General features: G+C 41.8%; 1 protein-coding gene across 1 annotated transcript in view; it reads left to right on the top strand.

Moving 5' to 3' along the window:
- Positions 1–14,713, top strand: part of CPLX4 (complexin 4) — a 31,434-nt gene extending 16,721 nt beyond the window's left edge. Inside the window, exon 3 of the mRNA XM_050944799.1 lies at positions 14,486–14,713. Within this exon, the coding sequence (XP_050800756.1) occupies positions 14,486–14,713 (228 nt within the window). The remainder of the gene's footprint in view (positions 1–14,485) is intronic.
- The last annotated feature ends 4,254 nt before the right edge of the window (positions 14,714–18,967 follow it).

The raw sequence follows: 18,967 nt of genomic DNA, 5'->3' as shown, positions 1-18,967 counted from the left end.
ACTGCCCCCACAGTTCCCATTGCCCACCCCCCGGGACATGCCAGTTGCTTCCACGAGCAGCACAGGGCCAGGGCAGGCAGGGAGCCTGCCTTAGCTCCGCTGTGCTGCCAACCAGAGCCCACTCCCCTCGCCCCCTCCTGCACCCAAACTCCCTCTCAGAGACTGCACCCCCCTGCCCCAGCCCTCAACCCCCTCCCACACCCAAACTCCCTCCCAGAACCTGCACCCCAATCCCCTGGCGCAGCCTTGTGCCCTCTCCTGCAACCAGACTCCCTCCCAGAGCTTGCACCATGCACCCTCTCCTGTTCCCCAATCCATGCCCCAGGCTCAGCCCGGAGCCACCTCCCACACTCCAAACCCATCGGCCCCAGCCCAGAGCCTGCACCCTCTCCCGGAACCCTTGCCCCAGCCCAGTGAACATCAGTGAGGGTGTGGGGGAGGAGGGGGGATGGAGTGAGCAGGGCAGGGCCTCGGAGAAGGGTTGGGGGCAGGAATGGGGCTTCAGAGAAGGCACGAGGCAGGGCTACCAGGCAAGGGTGTTTGGGTTTGTGTGATTAGACTGCTGCAACCCTAGTAATACTTAGGCCCTGATGCTGCAGTAATCTCTAAACAGGTGGTCTCCTCTCCCCACACACACCGCTCTGTCCAAAATCCCAGTGAGCCCAATGGATGTCTCCAGTGCTCATTGTAGGATTCTGGCCTCATTTTTCATTCAGTCCTTTCTGATCAAACTTCCAATGACAATAGTGGGAGTTCTGCCCAAGTAAGGGCAGAAGCTCTGAGTCAGCCAAACAGTTAAGCATGTGCTTTGCTGAATTGGGGCCTAACTGGATAAGTGTTGCAAGAGTCACCATTTTGGATCTGTGCGTCTACATGATCTATTATTTTCTTGGTTGTAACCCAACTTTCCTCCCTCTGATCATAGAAAAAATATATAAATTATACATTGGAAAAAACAAAGAATTAGATTCAAATTATCTCCCCCACAAAAGCATACCCCTTCATTATCCTTCTAAAGCACTGCATAATACTTTCAAAGAGGTAATAGCAGCCAAATTGCATTAACCAGGTGGAAACTTTGGCCTGAATCTAAATAACAAGCTATTGAACTGAAAGGCGTAAATTTTTAACAATGTCAAAAAGTATCCTAAGGTGTAAATAAAATAATGAACGTCAAGATTAGAAAGGGCCCCCACATTAGTGCACAACCTAAAGCTCCATGCTATTTGGACCAGATTTATAGGAGAAAACAGTTCCTTAATGAACCTTAATCCTATTAACAGAATTGTCAGCTTAGGTTTGTCACTGAAAAGATGTTTTCATCCATGAGAGGTATGATTTGTTGACAACTTTTGCCTCTCCACAGTAGTCAGCATATCACCTATTTCCAAGGTAAGATCTGTCTCTACTGCATGTTTTTAATACTGTCAGCTGGATTCAGCTTAATAATTGATTTTTTTACCCAACACTGGGCTTGGTCTCAGTTGAGTATTTCTTACCCACACACATGGTCCCACTGAAGTCTCAAGTTTGTAGGATTAGGCCTTTAAAAGGTGGTGAAAATAGGAGATACCTCATGAGTTGCATTTAAAAAGCTCATCATTTGAGGAAAGTTCCTGTTATCCTAACTTAGGTTATGACCTCCAAAATTGTGTACTAAATAGTGTCTCTTTTCAAACATCATCATGATGGGACTGTTGGGCTAATTTGAGCAATTTGATATAAATATACAGCTAACTGGAGATATTTGATCAGCCAAGGTAATTCCAAAACCAACCACAAAATGCCAGTAACAAAAGGAATTTATTTTAAAGATGATCAACAATGAAAACAAAATTAGGTCTACTATTGTTTTCTCTAGCTGTACATGTATTCAGAGAGTCTTTTAAAAAAAAAGAGGCTGAATGAGAAGTTACTTACATTAGAAAGTCAGGCCTGTGTCTCTTGGTTTTCTTCGAAAACTTCATGGATGACTGGAGAGCTGTGAGGATTATGTTAGAGAAAGAAAGCAAGGTGAAACCTTGATAATGTGTGAGGGGAAGCAATTCTTATTCAGACTCTTTAAAATGTTGTTGTCTGACACCTATGTGACTCAATGGACTGAATAAGAGTTTGAAGAAAAGCTCTTTGGGTAAAAAAAAAAAATCTATAGCTTCCCACTTCAGTTGAAGAATGAGAAAGTTCCAGATTTATATGTCTGGCTCCTCTAAGAAAGACTTTCAGCAAAATAGAGAAGACGGGACTTGGCATTCCTAATATTTATAAGGTGAAATAACAAAATTAAAGCACCAGGCATAATCAGACCCCAGTCCTGATTGGGGGGTTCTGGGTGCTAAGATATAAATATTTAATAATAATGATGAGGCACTTTGGGACTGCATGCACAGAGGAGCCAAGAAACTTGGAGGTGATTATCTCTCTCTGCACAGGAAAAGAAAGCATAGTGGTAAGGGAACTAATCAGTAGTCTGCAAAGAATCCTCTGTGAGATAGGGGAAGAGCACAGCTCTCTGCTTTAAACATTGCATTGGGGGGACCTGATTCATCACCACCTAACTTCAGTGTTATGTTGGTGTAACAGTGGAAGAACAGTGTGGATTCAATACCTTGACTAGTAAGCTTTGTTACACTGTAGATATGTTACTGTGTGCTGCATACTGTGATTTGTCTAGAAAAATAGATTGAAAATTCAAAGACATTGATGAAACTGACATTTTAATTTTAAATTATACCAAATCTGATTCTAAAAAATGTTTTTGCATCTCTGAATTTGACATCTGAGCAGCACCTGAGATGTCAGTTCTCAGTGTTATGTTCCAGTATTTGATTTATAGCTGTTAGTTAGACAGAGATGGTATTGCATTATTATTTTTAATTAAGGCACAGCCAGGGAGAGAATCCAACATACTGCGTCCTGTGCTAAATCAAGAGATAGGCATTGTTTTGCTTCTGTTGGACTTCTGTATCCGATAGGGTTTGTTTTTAAATGTAGGTCTGGACTGTGTTCTGCTTTACACCAGTGTAAATCAAACTAACTCTTATTTTTTTGTCATAGTAGTGCCTAGTGGCTCAATTGAGATCCCATTGCACTGAGCTGCACTGTACAGATGTATAGTAAGAGACCATCTCTGCCCTGCAAAGTTCTCAGTCCCAACAGATGAGAGAGAGAGAGTGGGAAAGGACAATGGAGATGAGACAACCTGCCCAAGATTAGTGGCAGAGATGGGAATGTAGCCCGGGTGTCCTAAATCCCAATCCAGTGCCTTATTCACTGGCATCCCTAGCATTACCAACCACAAAAGTCTTCATGAAGTCTGGATTTACACTGTTGTAACTGGCATCCAAATCTGGTTTGGAGTCGTCATCATCCCTTATCCCCTGGTGCCCTGTTCTTCCTTTCTCCTCAGGAGTGTAACTCCCCTCTGAAAAGAGAACTGGTCTGTTTTCACCTTGAACAGTGCTTTTCCTTGGCTCCCACCTGTGTTGTGTTATTGAACGCCCAGTAATAAGACCATGGAGTGGAATTTTTAGCTCTAATTTTTTTGTGTTTATCTCTTGCACATTTAAAGCCCAGACTGGCGTCCTCAAATCCAGTAACTGTACATCTCACTACTCATTGTGCCCCGGTCGTTTGGAAGTGGCTAGAAAATCTTTCTTGTTGCCTTACCCCTCCTCCCAAAAAAACTGGAGGGAGGGGCGGGGAGATGACATCTCTCTAACTGTACATGAATGGCTTATAGCTTCTTTAAAAAAGTCTGAGGTGGCAGTGAGGAACCACGTGGAAAAACTGTAGGAAAAATTAGGAGATCTGGGCAAAATGTCAGAATGAAATGGTCAAGGGAGAGGGAAAGAATTGTGGGACTTTGTCAGTTTCTTGCATTTTTGTCATATTTTTAGAAGTGAAACATAAATCGCTCCCAGCTTTTATGTAAGACTTTGCAAAATATCCTTCTAAGCACCATCTGGACTGCAGCTGAAATGTACAGTATAATCTAATCTCTGTACTTTCACTGTCCATTGACATTGCTTTGGCAGATTCCTGGTTGCTGCGTATGAAAAGTCTCTCACTCATTGCCACTCAAAGGAAAAGGTTTACAGATCATTAAGCATCATCCATATAACAGGCTCATTATAAAATGATGCACTTACATTCTCTTTTTTTTTTAAATTAAAAAAGGAATACATTTTCCTCTTACAATGCATGAAGAACCAAAGAAACATGTCATTAATTACATGCAACCTCATAATCCCTAAAACCCTTTTTGTTTTTTGGAGCCAGACTATCACTGACTCAATTTAATAACTGCACTATTCTCAAAATAAGGGATTTGCTAAACGTTATGCTGCATGCTACATAATCTTGTTCTACCTCATAGATATTGTCAAAGCACAAACGGAAACTGAAGCGGAGAATTTGGAGAATTGAGTGTTCAGAGAACTGTCTGTACAAAACACATACTGGACTCCCTTTCAGGCCAAATCCTCTCTTCAGGCCCTGGCCCAGCAGAACAGATGTAGCTCTGCTGTAGAAAGAGGAGTAAGATTTGGGGATTCCATGCAGGCTCCACACACGAGTTGTGCGCCATGAAGCTCTGCAGGGGTGGGAGGTGAGATCTTTCTCCATTGCAAAGGGAGTTTGTGGGGAGAAGGGCTAGTGGATCTATAAATCTGCCAGGCATTCTTCTCCACAAAAAGGTATAACTGGAACCCTGAGGCTACAGCAGTGCCACAGTGCCTGGGAGTGCAGAATTGCTTCCCCTTGGCAATCCCAGCACACAGCCACAGCCCTAATGAAGTCAGATTTTGAATGCAACTTTCATTGTAGATGCAGATTCACTCTAATTGGAATTGCCATCTGCCCATTGCACAGCACTGAAACAACCCTGAATTCTACTCAGTTTCACCGTATCCAAGCACTGCTGTACGTTAGGCACAGCCAAATCACATGACAGAATGATAAACCTAAACATAGTCTGTTGCTTAATGATATTGAGGAGATCGTTTGGCTCCCCTATGGATTAGTCTGTGATCTTTCGTCCCTTTGGCTTTGATTTTAAATAGAATTGATCAGACTGAATGGTTAGACTAGACGATTGCTAATTACACTGATGTATAAGGTCCATAATCAGGGCTCTGGCTTAGAGCAGATGCTGCTTTAAAGGAAGTAGGCTAAGGCAAAACAGTGGCTAATGTACTCTATACTCTCAGAAGTGCAAGTCCTCAAGTGAGTGGTGAAAAGCACTTGCAGAGTCATGTAGAAAGTAGTGTGAGATTCATCAGCAGACCACAAGCCTTCAAGTAACATTATGCTTTCCCCAGTTAAAATATTGAAGTCCATGCTTTCCTCACCAGTGAAAACAATGTTTCCACCTATTTATCTTACGATTTTATACTGGCACCTATTCATAGTGTCTGAGCACCTTCCATGTAAAATAATGAAAAAGAATTCACTGGCCAGGACTGGTGGGTTTTGGTATGAATGTATTATAAAGGATATTTTCATTTTTTTCAGCAGGCTCTAAAATGAATTTGCTATTAAGGCCAAGACTTTCAAAACAGGATGCTAAAGTTGGCCACTTAATTCTGTATATAGGCACCTGAATGATAGAACTGATTTTTTTAAGTGTTGGGCACCAGCTAGCTCCCACTGAAAAGTTTGGTCAGATTTTCTAATAGAAATAATAAGGGATTTGTTCTATCAGACTTATGCAAATCAGTAGAATCCAGATATCTAAACTAAATTTCCATTAAACAATCAAAGTAGGAAAACTGGAGCTCTGAGAAGCTGCCTTGAAAGGAAGGCTGAGGTTTATATTCTTCTTAGTTTACCATTGGTAGTCTATTCCCTACTGGAATTCTAAGCAAGATTAACAGCCACTGGGCCAAATACAGATTTGGTGTAAGCAGTTGCAATTCCCCTGACTTCACTAGAATTGTACTTGCTTGCATCACTTCTAAATTTGGCCCACTATAGTCAGACACTAGTTGAATCCAAAAAATTGCCTCCTGAAACCAGACTTCAAACACTTCAACAGTCCAGGATCTTCAGTCTTGGGATTTTGGTTCAACCCCACCATTGACTGTGTAGAGGTGGGCTGAGTGTACTATATACACATGTGCATGTATGGGTTTAATATACAGTAATTCATTATGGAGTAGTATTAATGTATTTATTGCTACAGTTCTGAAGGTTGGGAAATCTATGCCTGCCTAGTTAATGGGAATTTGCCTAATTTTTAGGGTAACTTTTGTCATCTGAAGTCTGCCCTCATCCACCTATACTACTGTTTGGGAAGAACCTCAAGAAATAAAACTCCTTTTGTAGCAAAAGTTTCCATATTAACACATTAACTCTATAAAGAATATTTGTTATAATATTGTTGCTGTCTTCAACAGATCTAGTAGTAGCAAATCATATTCCTATTGTTTCTTGCAAGCAGCCACGAGATGGCATGTTGATTTTATTTGCATCATATTAACTCTGGTATTGCCCAGGCTATTTTAACTGCATATGAAAAAAAATCACATTTGAGGTAAACAAAGCTAAGAGTTTTTCGTGTGACAATATATTTGAAACAGTAAATAATGATTAAGCAACTGGGTAAGCCTATCTGACCTCCCTTGCTATAGAACTGAGACTGAATGTCTACTGCACATGTGCATTCTTTCATTCATTTTTACACTGATTCATTCATACAGTCATTCAGATACCGGAACCCCCTCACTCTCTGAAGCACCTCTGCTGACAGCATTACTGCTTATGCAGATTGGGCCTTAGCCACTGTCATGCTTCATTTTGGAGATATAATGAGGCATTAATGCTTATCTTTGATGTGTGAACTGTGTCAAAATAGCCTGCTCTTCTGAATGCTGAACCCATCAGAATTCACCATAAATTTTGAACAAAATGACCATTGTTTGAAAAATTGACATAGTCCCGTTGGCAGGGCTTTTCAGCAGGCAAGCAGGAAACAAGCGTGTATAGTATTTGCTGCATTTCGTTCCCTTTAATTGCTTAACTAGTTCCTTCCCTTGTCTCTCGTTTGCATTCTCAGCCTTACGCCCAAATTCTACTCTCTCTTTTGTTGTCTAAGTCCTCCCATTACCCTACTTAACGATGCTGCAACCAGTGCTCTGATTATGCACAATACAGCCCCTCACTTTCAGCTTGTCATAGACCAGGGGCGGGCAAACTTTTTGGTGTGAAGGCTGCATCAGGTTCCAGAAATTGTATGGAGGGCCCGTTAGAGGCAAAGAGGCAGGCGTGGGCCTGCTGCCACCCCCTATCTGAGCCCCCCTGCTCTCTGTCCTCTGACCGCCCCCAGATCCCCTGCCCCTAACTGCCCCCCACCGCTCCATCCAACCCCACCTCCTTCCTAACCACCCGTAACTTCCCCCACTGCCCCATCCAGCCCCCCCTTTTCTTCATGATGGCCCCTGCAGGACCCCTCCCCCATCCACACCCCTGCTCCCTGGCCGCTCCCCCGGAACCCCCACCCCAACTGCCTCCCATCACCCCATCCAACCCCCCCTCCTTCCTGACTGCTCCCCCAGGACCCCAGCCCCATCCAACCACCCCTTCTTCCTAACCACCTGTAACTTCCCCCACTGCCCCATCCAGCCCCCCCTTTTCTTCATGATGGCCCCCCCCAGAGCCCCTGCCCCATCCAACCACCCCTTCTCCCTGACCGCCCCGGAACCTCTGCCCCCATTCAACCCCCCTGTTCCCTGCCTTCTGACCGTCCCGGCCCCTGACCACAGCCGAACTCTCCTGCCCTCTATCCAACCCTCTTGCCCCCTTACCACACTGCCTGGAGCACCGGTGGCTGACGACACAGATGCACCATGACAGGCAGCCGCACCACCCAGCTGGAGCCAGCCACGCGCCGTGCAGTGCAGAGCACTGGGTCAGGCCGGACTCTGCAGCTATGCTGCCCCAGGAGCTTGCTGCCCAGAGCACTGCGCCAGCGGTGGAGTGAGCTGAGGCTGTGGGGGTGGGGGAACAGCAGGGAAGGGGCCGGGGGCAAGCCTCCCATCTAGGAGTTCAGGGGCCAGGGAGAAGGGTCCCATGGGCCGGATGTGGCCCGCAGGCAGTAGTTTGCCCACCTCTGTCATAGACAGATGCTGACTGGAGACCTAAATATAGTTTGTTTTGTATATTTGGTTTAAGGAAGATGGAGAAGAATTTGTCCAATTATTTTATCCTATATAGGATCTAATACCACCCTCATCACTGTAGTATGCGAGCGCCTTCTCACGCTGATGTGCTTTTTTGAGGAGCCTTTGGTAGAAGAAGTTTTGTTCTTAAGGCTTGTCTGATGCTACACATTGAGTGGATGTTTCCAGAGAACTATCCACAATGACTCCAACATCTTTTTCTTGAGTGGTAACAGCTAATTTAGATTTCATCATTTTATATGTATAGTTGGGATTATGCTTTCCAATGTGCATTACTTTGCATTTATCAACATTGAATTTAATCTGCCACTTTGTTGCCTAGTCACTCAGTTTGGACAGATCTTTTGTAGCTCTTCGTAGCCTGCCTGGAAGGATCTGAGTAGTTTTGTATCATCTGCAAATTTTGCCACTTCACCATTTACCCCTTTTTCCAGATAATTTATGAATATGTTGAACAGTACTGGTCCCAGTACACACCCCAAGAGCCACCATTATTTACCTCTCTCCATTCTGAAAACGGACCTTTTATTCCTACCCTTTGTTTCCTGTCTTTTAACCAGTTACCAATCCATGAGAGGACCTTCCCTCTTATCCCATGACAGTTTACTTTGCTTAAGAGCCTTTGGTGAGGGACCTTGTCAAAAGCTTTCTGAAAATCTAAGTACACTATATCCACTGGATCCCCTTGTCCACATGCTTGTTGACCCCCTCAAAGAATTCCAGTAGATTAGTGAGGCATGATTTCCCTTTATAGAAACCATGTTGACTCTTCCCCAATAAATTATGTTAATCTATGTGTCTGACAAATGTGTTCTTTATTATCGTTTCAACCAGTTTTCCCAGTACTGAAGTCAGGCTTACTGGCCTGTAATTACCAAGGTCACCTTTTTAAGGAGCCCTTTTTAAAAATTGTCATCACATTACCTCCAGTCATTTGGTGCTGTCAAAAACAGATAGTTAAGGGTTAATAGAACAGAAGTACTTCATGTAAAGGGTTAACAAGATCAGTGAGCCTGGCTGTCACCTGACCAGAGGACCAATCAGGGGGCAGGATACTTTCAAATCTTGAGGGAGGGAAGTTTGTGTGTGTGCTGTTAGTGTTTGGTGGTTGTTCTCTCTGGGTTCTGAGAGTGACCAGACGTGCAGCCAGGTTTCTCTCCAATCTCTTTGATACAGTCTCTTATAAGTTCAGACTAGTGAGTACTAGGTAGATAAGGCGAGTTAGGCTTATGTTTGTTTTCTTTATTTGCAAATGTGTATTTGGCTGGAAGGAGTTCAAATGTGTATTTGGCTGGAAGGAGTTCAAATTTGTATTTTGCCGAAAGGATTTTAATTTGTACTTATATACTTAGGCTGGGAGGGTATTCCCAGTATCTATAGCTGACAGACCCTGTAACATATTCCATCTTAAACTTACAAAGATAATTTTTATTGTTTTTTTTTTCTTTCTTTAATTAAAAGCTTTTCTTGTTTAAGAACCTGATTGTTTTTTTATTCTGGTGAGACCCCAGGGGACGGGGTCTGGATTCACCAGGGAATTGGTGGGGAGAAAGGAGGGAAGGGGGAGAGAGAGGTTAATTTCTCTCTGTGTTAGGATTACTTTCTCTCTCAGGGAGAGTCTGGGAGGGGGACAGATAAGGAAGGGGGAAGGTAAATTTTCCTCTCTGTTTTAAGATTCAAGGAGTTTGAATCACAGTGATCTTCCAGGGTAACCCAGGGAGGGGAAGTCTGGGAGAGGCAACGGTGAGGGAAAGGGTTTACTTTCCTTGTGTTAAGATCCAGAGGGTCTGGGTCTTGGGGGTCCCCGGGCAAGGTTTTGGGGGGACCAGAGTGTGCCAGGCACTGGAATTCCTAGTTGGTGGCAGCGCTACGGGTACTAAGCTGGTAATTGAGCTTAGAGGAATTCATGCTGGTACCCCATCTTTTGGACGCTAAGGTTCAGAGTGGGGAATTATACCGTGACAGGTACAGAAGCCGATTTAAAGGACAGGTTACAAACTACAGTTAGTAATTCTGAAATTTCACATTTGAGTTCCTTCAGAACCCTTGGGTGAATGCCATTTGGTCTGGGTCACTTATTACTGTTTAGTTTATCAGTTTGTTCCAAAACCTTCTCTAATGACACCTCAATCTGGGACAGTTCCTCAAATTTGTCACCTAAAAAGAATGGCTTGGGTTTGGGAATCTCCCTCACATCCTCAACCGTGAAGACTGACACAAAGAACTAATTTAGTTTCTCCACAATGGCCTTATTGTCCTTGAGTGCTCCTTTAGAATCTCGATTGTCCAGTGGCTTCTGATGTACTTTAAAAAACGTTGCTATTACCTTTTGAGTCTTTGGCTAGCTGTTCTTCAAATAATTTTTGGTCTTCCTAATCATATTTTTACACTGCATTTGCCAGAGTTTATGCTCTTTCCATTTTCTGTACTAGGATTTAACTTCCACTTTTTAAAGGATGCCTTTTTGCCTCTCAGTGCTTCTTTTACTTTGTTGTTGAGCCACCATGGCTCTTTTTTGGTTCTATTACTATGTTTTTTAATTTGGGGTATATATTTAAGTTGAGCCTCTATTATGGTATCTTTTAAATGTTTCCATGCAGCTTGCAGGAATTTTACTTTTGACACTGTACCTTTTAATTTCTGTTTAACTAACTACCTGGTTTTTGTGTAGTTCCCCTTTCTGAAATTTAAATGCTACAGTGTTGGGCTACTGTGGTGTTTTATATTAAATATACATTTAATTATATTATGGTCACTATTACTAAGCAGTCCACCTATATTCACCTCTTGGACCTGATCCTGTGCTCTATTTAGGACTAAATCAAGAATTGCCTCTCCTCTGGTGGGTTCCAGGACTAGCTGCTCCAAGAAGCAGTCATTTAAGGTGTCAAGAAACTTCCTCTGCATCCCATCCTGAGGTGACATGTACCCAGTCAATCTGGGGATAGTTGAAATCCCCCATTATTATTATTACTGAGCTTTTTATTTTTATAGCCTCTCTAATCTCCCTGAGCATTTCACAGTCACTATCACCATCCTGGTCAGGTGGTCGGTAATATATCCCTACTGCTATATTCTTATTATTAGAGCATAGAATTATTATCCATAGAGATTCCATGATACAGTTTGGTTCATTCAAGGTTTTTTTACTTCATTTGATTCCACGCTTTCTTTCACATAGTACCACTCCCCCACCAGCATGACCTGTTCTGTCCTCTGGATATATTTTTTACCCTGGTTTTACTGTGTCCCACTGATATTCCTCATTCTGCCAAGTTTCTGTGGTGACTATTATATCAATATCCTCATTGAAGACGAGGCACTCTAGTTAACCCATCTTATTATTTAGACTTCTAGCACTGGCATATAAGTGTTAGGATATAGGCATTCAGGCCTGTCTGCAAAGGCCTATACTTTAAGAATTTAGGTGTTTTCTTATCACTCTGAAATCTTTGCAAAAGGTATTTGTAACTTTTCACTTACTTCTTTAAATCATTTACTCCTATATTTAGTTCTTTAAGGTAGTGTCCTTTGTCTCTAACAACTCAGCACCAAGTACAATTATTGCCACGCAGCTGCCTTAACCTGTGCTGTCTTTACCTTGAGACTGTTCAAAAGGCAGTAAAACATTTGTCTCCATCAATTCAATTTGTCACTCCAAAAATTCCAATGGAATACAGCAGACCTCCATCATACTTTGTCCCAAACAAAACAATACAAAACAAAACACCAAAAACATTTCACATGAGTATCCAAAGTACCCTCCATTAAAACTTCAGAAAAACAAAAGTGTGAAAAGGCAGGGGGAGAGGAGGGGAAGAGGTAGAGAGAAACCAATTAAGCCTGTCAGATCAGTTTAAAGTACAGGCTACCAGCAGCAAATTAAGTAAACCGAGAGAAAGAAGAAGGAAAAGAAGAAAAAGATATAGTTGGCTCTGAACCAAGAGTAGGCTCCCCGAGTTGAAACAGTTGGGAACCCTTACCCCCAGGTTCTCATCCTGGCTCTGGGAGAAGAGTGGGCGTTGTTATCTGCTCCTGCAAACCCTGCCATTTTTCACTTTGAAACTTTTTTTCCCCACTCTCCCAGGACCAAGTCCCAGCTCCTGTCTCTAAAGGTGGTCTGTTAACTCTGCTTCTGACTCTAAACCCTGTTGTGCCAAATCATCTTTAACCACCCCTAACTAATTTACAACCCTTCAGCAACCCCTGCTGAAACATCACCAAACTTGAAAGATTACTGGCAGCTTCCCATAATGCTGCCCTTACTTCAAACCTCCCACAAGTGGACTGAAGTGCCTCCTTTCCCTGAAAGGCATCCAGTCCCCATGAGCAGGGACCTTCTTTCACTACCCATAATACCAAAGGAGGGTGGGCTCCTCAGCCACCCCCATCCCTCTGGATCCCCTACCACTTCCTCCATTTCCTTCTTTAATCTCATCACAGGCTGACCCTTGCACCTGGTATAGGCCCTGGTTCTTCCTTATCCATTTATCCAAAAAATCCTTTACCCTGGCTTGCCAGAACCCGCAATTACCATCACAAGAGTTCACTGCGTGGACTGTTGGGGAGGGGGGACTTACAGGCTGCCATTCACCTATCCGATGCGATGTATCCGAGTTACAGCACCAAAATGTTAGGGGGCTTATTCCTCCACCTTCTTACTTCCCTGGTCCTTCTCGCATGAACAAAGAGCAACAATACCCAAAGTCCAAAGGCGCAAACAATTCGATGTTTGTTGGGGTGAACTTCCAGCAAGCATGATTCCAGTTTCCTTCCTTAGTGTCCCCCTTCCCAGCTCTGACACCACAGAGCCGTCCCTGCTCCCATTCCCCCCTTAGCAAAACATGATTCCAATTCCCCCACCCCCATCCCCTGTTCCCATTCCCGCCCTTACTTCCTGATTGACTGAAGACTATATAGTAAAACTTGAGTTCTGCTTAGCTATACCTTAACCAATCATTGTACTGAAATTTAACTAACCAATCCTAACATACTGTAACATGGTTATTTAACCAATTATATCCCACCATCTGGGCCAGCTCTAGGCACCAGCAAACCAAGCATGTGCTGGTAGCGGCACATTTTCAGGGGCAGCTTTCCAGCCATCTTTTTGTTTTTGTTTTGTTTCTATAACTAGCTAAGTGATAAGAATACACCTAAATTCTTAAAGTATAGGCCTTTGCAGACAGGCCTGAATAGCTATATCCTAAAAATAAGCACTAAAAAACTTGTCACTTTTTAGCTGTCTGCCATTACATGATGTAACTGAATGAGACTTTTTTTCATTGGACTGTTTTTCATCAGCTCCTACCTGTATTTTATCATCTTCCATCCTCTCATTCTTATTAGGACTCAGGAAATCTCCATTTATAGATACTCCCCTAAGGGATGTCTCTGTCTAACCACATGCTCCTCCGCGCCTGTCAGCTTTCCCTTAGAAAAGTGATTGCATGGGAACTGCTGATATCTTTTACAGCTTGGAAAGAAACAGATCAGAAAAAGTGACTTACTGAGTTTCTAGTTTGGGGGTAGGGATGTGGCAGCCCAGCATAATGTTACAATGGCCAAATTCTAAAAGGGCAATCCCCATCCTCAGCACAACCGCCACCACCATTCCTCTGATCGGAGGCCTTTTCCGACAGTCCGAGGAAATACAAATGTATTTTTTCCAGCTTTCACTTGCACTGTGCAAACTGGCACATTGGCTTTGTTTCAGGATCTAATAGATACTTTGTAAGCGTTGCGACAAAAAAATGACAGCACAATTTCTCTAAAGCTAATGACTTCTCGACCACCTGCACAATAGACTTCTTAGCCTAGAAAATATTTAAAAATATAGCTTCATGTCATCTGTAGGTCACAGCTGAAAGAATAAGCTTCCAAAAGTGAGTTATACTATGGGAGTTGCACCAAGTTGATTTTGATGATGTTGTTGATATAGATGGTACCTTGTGTATGTGATCTAACTTATCACCTCCATTAACAGTGATGGCCAAGATTTTCAAAAGTGTCAAGTGATTGAGTGCCTCAATTTTTGATCGTTACTTGAAGCACTTTACAGGGATCTATTTTCAGAGGGCCTGTGCTCAACATTTTCTGAAAATCAGGCCTCTTTATGCTTTCCTAGGCTAGACACCAAAATGTACTTGTTGTGTCTAAAAATCTTGACTAAAGTGCCCATGGGTTGCTTCTATTCCCACTGAATGGAATGACTCCCACTGACTTCTATAGGCGATAGATCAGGATGTATATTAGCAAAGGCAGCGTGCTGTCATAACGGAATGTACTATGTTTGTTTTTCCTCACAGAGTGAAATGGATGAGAACCAGATACAAATGGCTGGTGATGATGTAGATTTACCAGAAGACCTCCAGAAAATGGTGGCAGAGGATCAAGTGGAAGAAGAAGACAAGGAGTCTATCCTTGGACAGTTACAGAACATTCAGAATATGGATATAGACACTATTAAAGAAAAAGCTCAAGCCACTTTCACTGAAATAAAGCAAGCAGCTGAACAGAAATGTTGTGTCATGTGAAAGAGAAACCAGGGCTTGAGAGTTTTTGTGAACCATATGAATTTAATACTGTATCATGGTTGTTGCTGCACAGTACAAGCAAAACTGATGGAATGCCATATAGTTACAAAGCAATATGTGTATATATGAGAGAGAGAGTTCTAAACCTCCAGATTTAAATCAATGTAAGCAATGTACCTGCTTAAATAGCACTAATCTAGAGCTAGTCAGCATTTTTCCAAACAAATTTTTTCCACGGAAAAATGGCATTTTCAAAAACAACATTTTCTCATGAAAAATTGTCAAATTATTTTTTGCAAGAAGTGCTGCTTTTTTTCCAAAAATTGTATTGAAAACATCAAAAAGCTTATAAGAATAGCTTTCAATTTTTTAAACTAGAAATCGGGTCTTTGGTAAATGAAAAATGTCTATAACCATTTCAGAAAAAATAAATCTGATATTGTTTTCAGAAAAAATAAATCATGAAAAAAATCTTAAAAATGAAAATTGGCTCAGTTTCAAACTCTTCAAAACAAAAGTAATATTGAAATTGACACATTTTGCAAAACTAGATTTCCCTTTTTTGACCACCTCTATGCTAAACATTAAAAAAAAATCATGAAATTTATAACAATGCATCTTGGAACAAATGCTTTATGGATTTAGAACGTGCAGGAGATGCTGCACAATCACCCAGCTCTGAGGGAATATAGTGATTTTTGTGGTAAGTCAAAGAGGTGGCTAGCACAAGACCCAGGAATAATGAATAATGCAAACTTCCTCCAATTACTTTAACTGCTTCTCAGTCCTGAACTACAACACTAACTTACTATTACAGTAGTGGGTCTCTCCTGGATTGCCATTTGTGCCAAATGCTGTGGGTTTCTGATGTTGACAAATATCGACCATAGACTACACTGAGATTATTAAATGGAATGAATTTGGTTCTTATTCTACAGGTGAAAGATGCAAAGTATTATCATTATCAGCTCCCAGACCTCCAGAAGTGACAGGTAAGTATTTTAACTCATGGTGTCACCTTATACTCCTGAAATCATCTTTGTTGTGCATTTTTGTCATAATATAATTCCCAATTCTGGACCTTCGCGTCCAAAATATGGGTATTAGCATGAATTCCCCTAAGCTTAATTACCAGCTTAGATCTGATAGGCTGCCACCAATCAGGACTTAGAGTAGAGCACCTGATCGACTCTAGTCTCCCCCCAAAACCTTCCCTGGGGGTCCCAAGACCCAAATTTCCTGAGTCTCACAACAAAGGGGAATAAACCATTTCTTTCCCCCTCCCTCCTTCCTCCTCAGCTCCTTCCCGCACTGGGAACATTAGGAGATCACCTGATTCAACTCCGTGAATCTAACACAAAGAGGAACTTTACCATTCCCTCCCTCAGGCAATACAGACTCAAGCTTCTTTGAGCCTTAACTAGGAGAAAACACTCAAACAGGTCTTAAAGCAAAGCTTTTAATAAAAAAAAGAAAGAAAAAAGTAACAGGTTTATCTCTGCACTTTAGATGGTAAAAAGTTACAGGGTCTTTCAACTTATAAACAATAGACAGAAACTTTCTCCAGCAGAAACACAATTTAAGCTACTTCCAGCAAGTACACATGTGCAAATGAAAAAGAAAACAAATTAAAAGACTATGACCACCTTTTCTACTTACAATTCTGAACAGATAAGAGACTGTAGCAGGGAGATTGGCAGAAACCTGGTTACACCTCTAGCCCCATCCAGGACTCAGAGAGAAAAAGCCAAACCCAAAACCCACAAACAAAGGCTTCCCTCCCACGAGATTTTAAACTATCTTGTCTCCTGATTGGTCCTCTGGTCAGGTGTTTGGGGTCCCTGTTTGTTAACCCTTTACAGGTAAGAGAGACATTAACCCTTAACTATCTGTTTGACAATTTTATACTGTATACACGTGGTATGTTAGCAATTAATCTGATTGAAGTCTGGGATTTGCACAACTTGAATAGTAACTTTGTTTCTTTTTCAGCTGTTGATTTTTTTTCTCTCTACTATTTCTCATGCTTTCCTGTAACTACATTACAGTCATTAGCCACTGTAGAATATATTTTACTTCTCATGAAATGTGCTACTTATAAATCTCAGAACAAAGAACCAGTGAGATCAGGAAAGAAGAACCAGTGCAATTGTTAGACACGAGTATTTATCTTACCTGCCGTTTTGCAGATATTTACAGTGGGCTAAATCCTAAATTCCTTACTCAAGGCAAGTTTCTGAGTAGCTACACCAGTGTCAATACTGAATAATTCCACTGACTTGCTTCTGATTTACACTAATGTAATAGCAGAATCCGGCCCTTAGGTTTTAGTCTTGACTCAAGCAAAACTTTCATCAATGTCAATCAGAGACTTGCCTGAATAAAGCTTAAGTAAATGCCAAGAGCCTGATTTCACCTGACTACAGAACCGAATTCCAAAGTCCTTATTCCGCATTTTTTTTCTAAAAGAGCCTATAATAGACATTAAATTAGGGACTATGAGAACTCACTGATAGCTAGTGCAAAGCATAGTCTTGTCGTTAAGGCAGTGAACTGGGACTCAAGATGAGATTCAGTGCCTGGTTTTGTCACAGACTTCCCGTGTGCCCTTAGGCAAATCATGTACTCTTTCTGTGCTGGAGTTCTGCACCTGTAACACAAGGATAACAACACTTCTCTGTCATAATAATACACCTCTTAATGCTCAATACTACGGTGACGTGGGCTGTGTAATTCCTTGGACAGATAGACTAGGATGAAATTGACAAATATTCTACGATGTGTGTACCTGGATTAATGCTATTTGAGAGGTTTATATGTCTCTCTCTCTCTCTCTCTCTCTCTGCCCCCTCCCCCTTAAGTAAAGGATTAATTTAGGATGATCAAATGCATTAAAATATGATCGCTTCTTCATTGTGAACACACAGACCAAACCTCATCTCACTTATCTTCCTTGAAATGGCCAAAGGCAGCTTTAAAGTGGACTTCGGATATGAGATCCATTAAGAGTTCAACACCCCCACCCCCAGTCCTCCAGTTTTTAATTACTTCTTCCCAACAGCTTCCACCTTTAATGTTGGACTAATGGGTTTATTTGAGTTAGAATTGGCCTCTGTGGGATCAGCCCCCTGAATCCCCTAGGGGAGGAGTGCCTTGTATCTTTCAGGATCTAAAACATGGTCAATGAAGGAGCTTTGCTGAGAAGCTCCAAAGGAATTCCTGTTTGACTGTCTTCAGAAAGGTGGTGTGATTGCTTTGAAATGGGACCGTCAGAGTGGGTATAGTGTGGAAGTAGCTGGGCATTCTTGGAGTCCAAAGGTGGGTACAGAGAAACACCTGCCTCTCCATTATTGAACATTTAAAGGGATTCTGTCAACTTAAACCAGGTTTGGTAAACACATTTATTTTCCTGTGTTACTAATCATACCCTAGGTACTAAATGTGAAAGATCCTTTAAAATCTAGTGTGCCTGTCTTTGCTGATGCTCTCTTTACCCGTTGCATATCCCTTGGCTTGGCACTGAATATCAAAGAAGCCAGTTTCACTTTCAGGATTTGGTGCAGCACTGATTGGATTGCAATGTTTTTATTGATTTAAACATAGTGGTTTTAATTAGAATTTATAAGCATTAAAGAGACATTTATATTGATCCTAAGCATTAGTTTTATAAAGTTTTTTGCTTTCACAAAATGTATATTTTGCTCAATTTAAGAGTGCAACATCCCCTTGGAATATAAAGTTCTTCCCCCTTTATTTCAGCCCCCTACTTGAATAAATGTAATAAAAATGTACTTCCCAGCTTTATGAACAACAGCGTATAACATTTTATTGAACCAGAAAACATTCATGTGAATGGCTGCTGACAGTTTACTCATCCCATGTATGTAAGAAAAAGGAATTAAAAGACCTCAGTAGGGAGTTGATCCTGCACCATTCAGGTCAATGGGAGTTTTCCATTCATTTGAGTAGGATCAATTTCTAAGGATGGGTTAATTCCCTAAATTTAATATATTCGCTCGCCTCCCAGACCACTCCATTTTGTTAGCAGTGTCAGGGCTGTGGCTTAGGTGTTGTATCAGTGCTTGCATTTAGCCCGCAAGCTTTCCAATATGGTGCTCAAGAAGCAATACCTTAGGTGCTTTATCACAGGAAAAAATAGACTGGATAAGTTCATCCAAAACTTTTACAAGTTTATCATCCCAGCAAGGGCTATAATACAGTCCCCCATCCACAGTGCAGCTCCAGTTGCACAAA

The sequence above is a fragment of the Gopherus flavomarginatus genome, chromosome 3 (genome assembly GCF_025201925.1).
Source record: "Gopherus flavomarginatus isolate rGopFla2 chromosome 3, rGopFla2.mat.asm, whole genome shotgun sequence".
In the NCBI taxonomy this organism is placed as follows: domain Eukaryota; kingdom Metazoa; phylum Chordata; order Testudines; family Testudinidae; genus Gopherus; species Gopherus flavomarginatus.
Note: the sequence above shows the minus strand (reverse complement) of the source record. Positions and strands in the feature narration are given on the sequence as shown.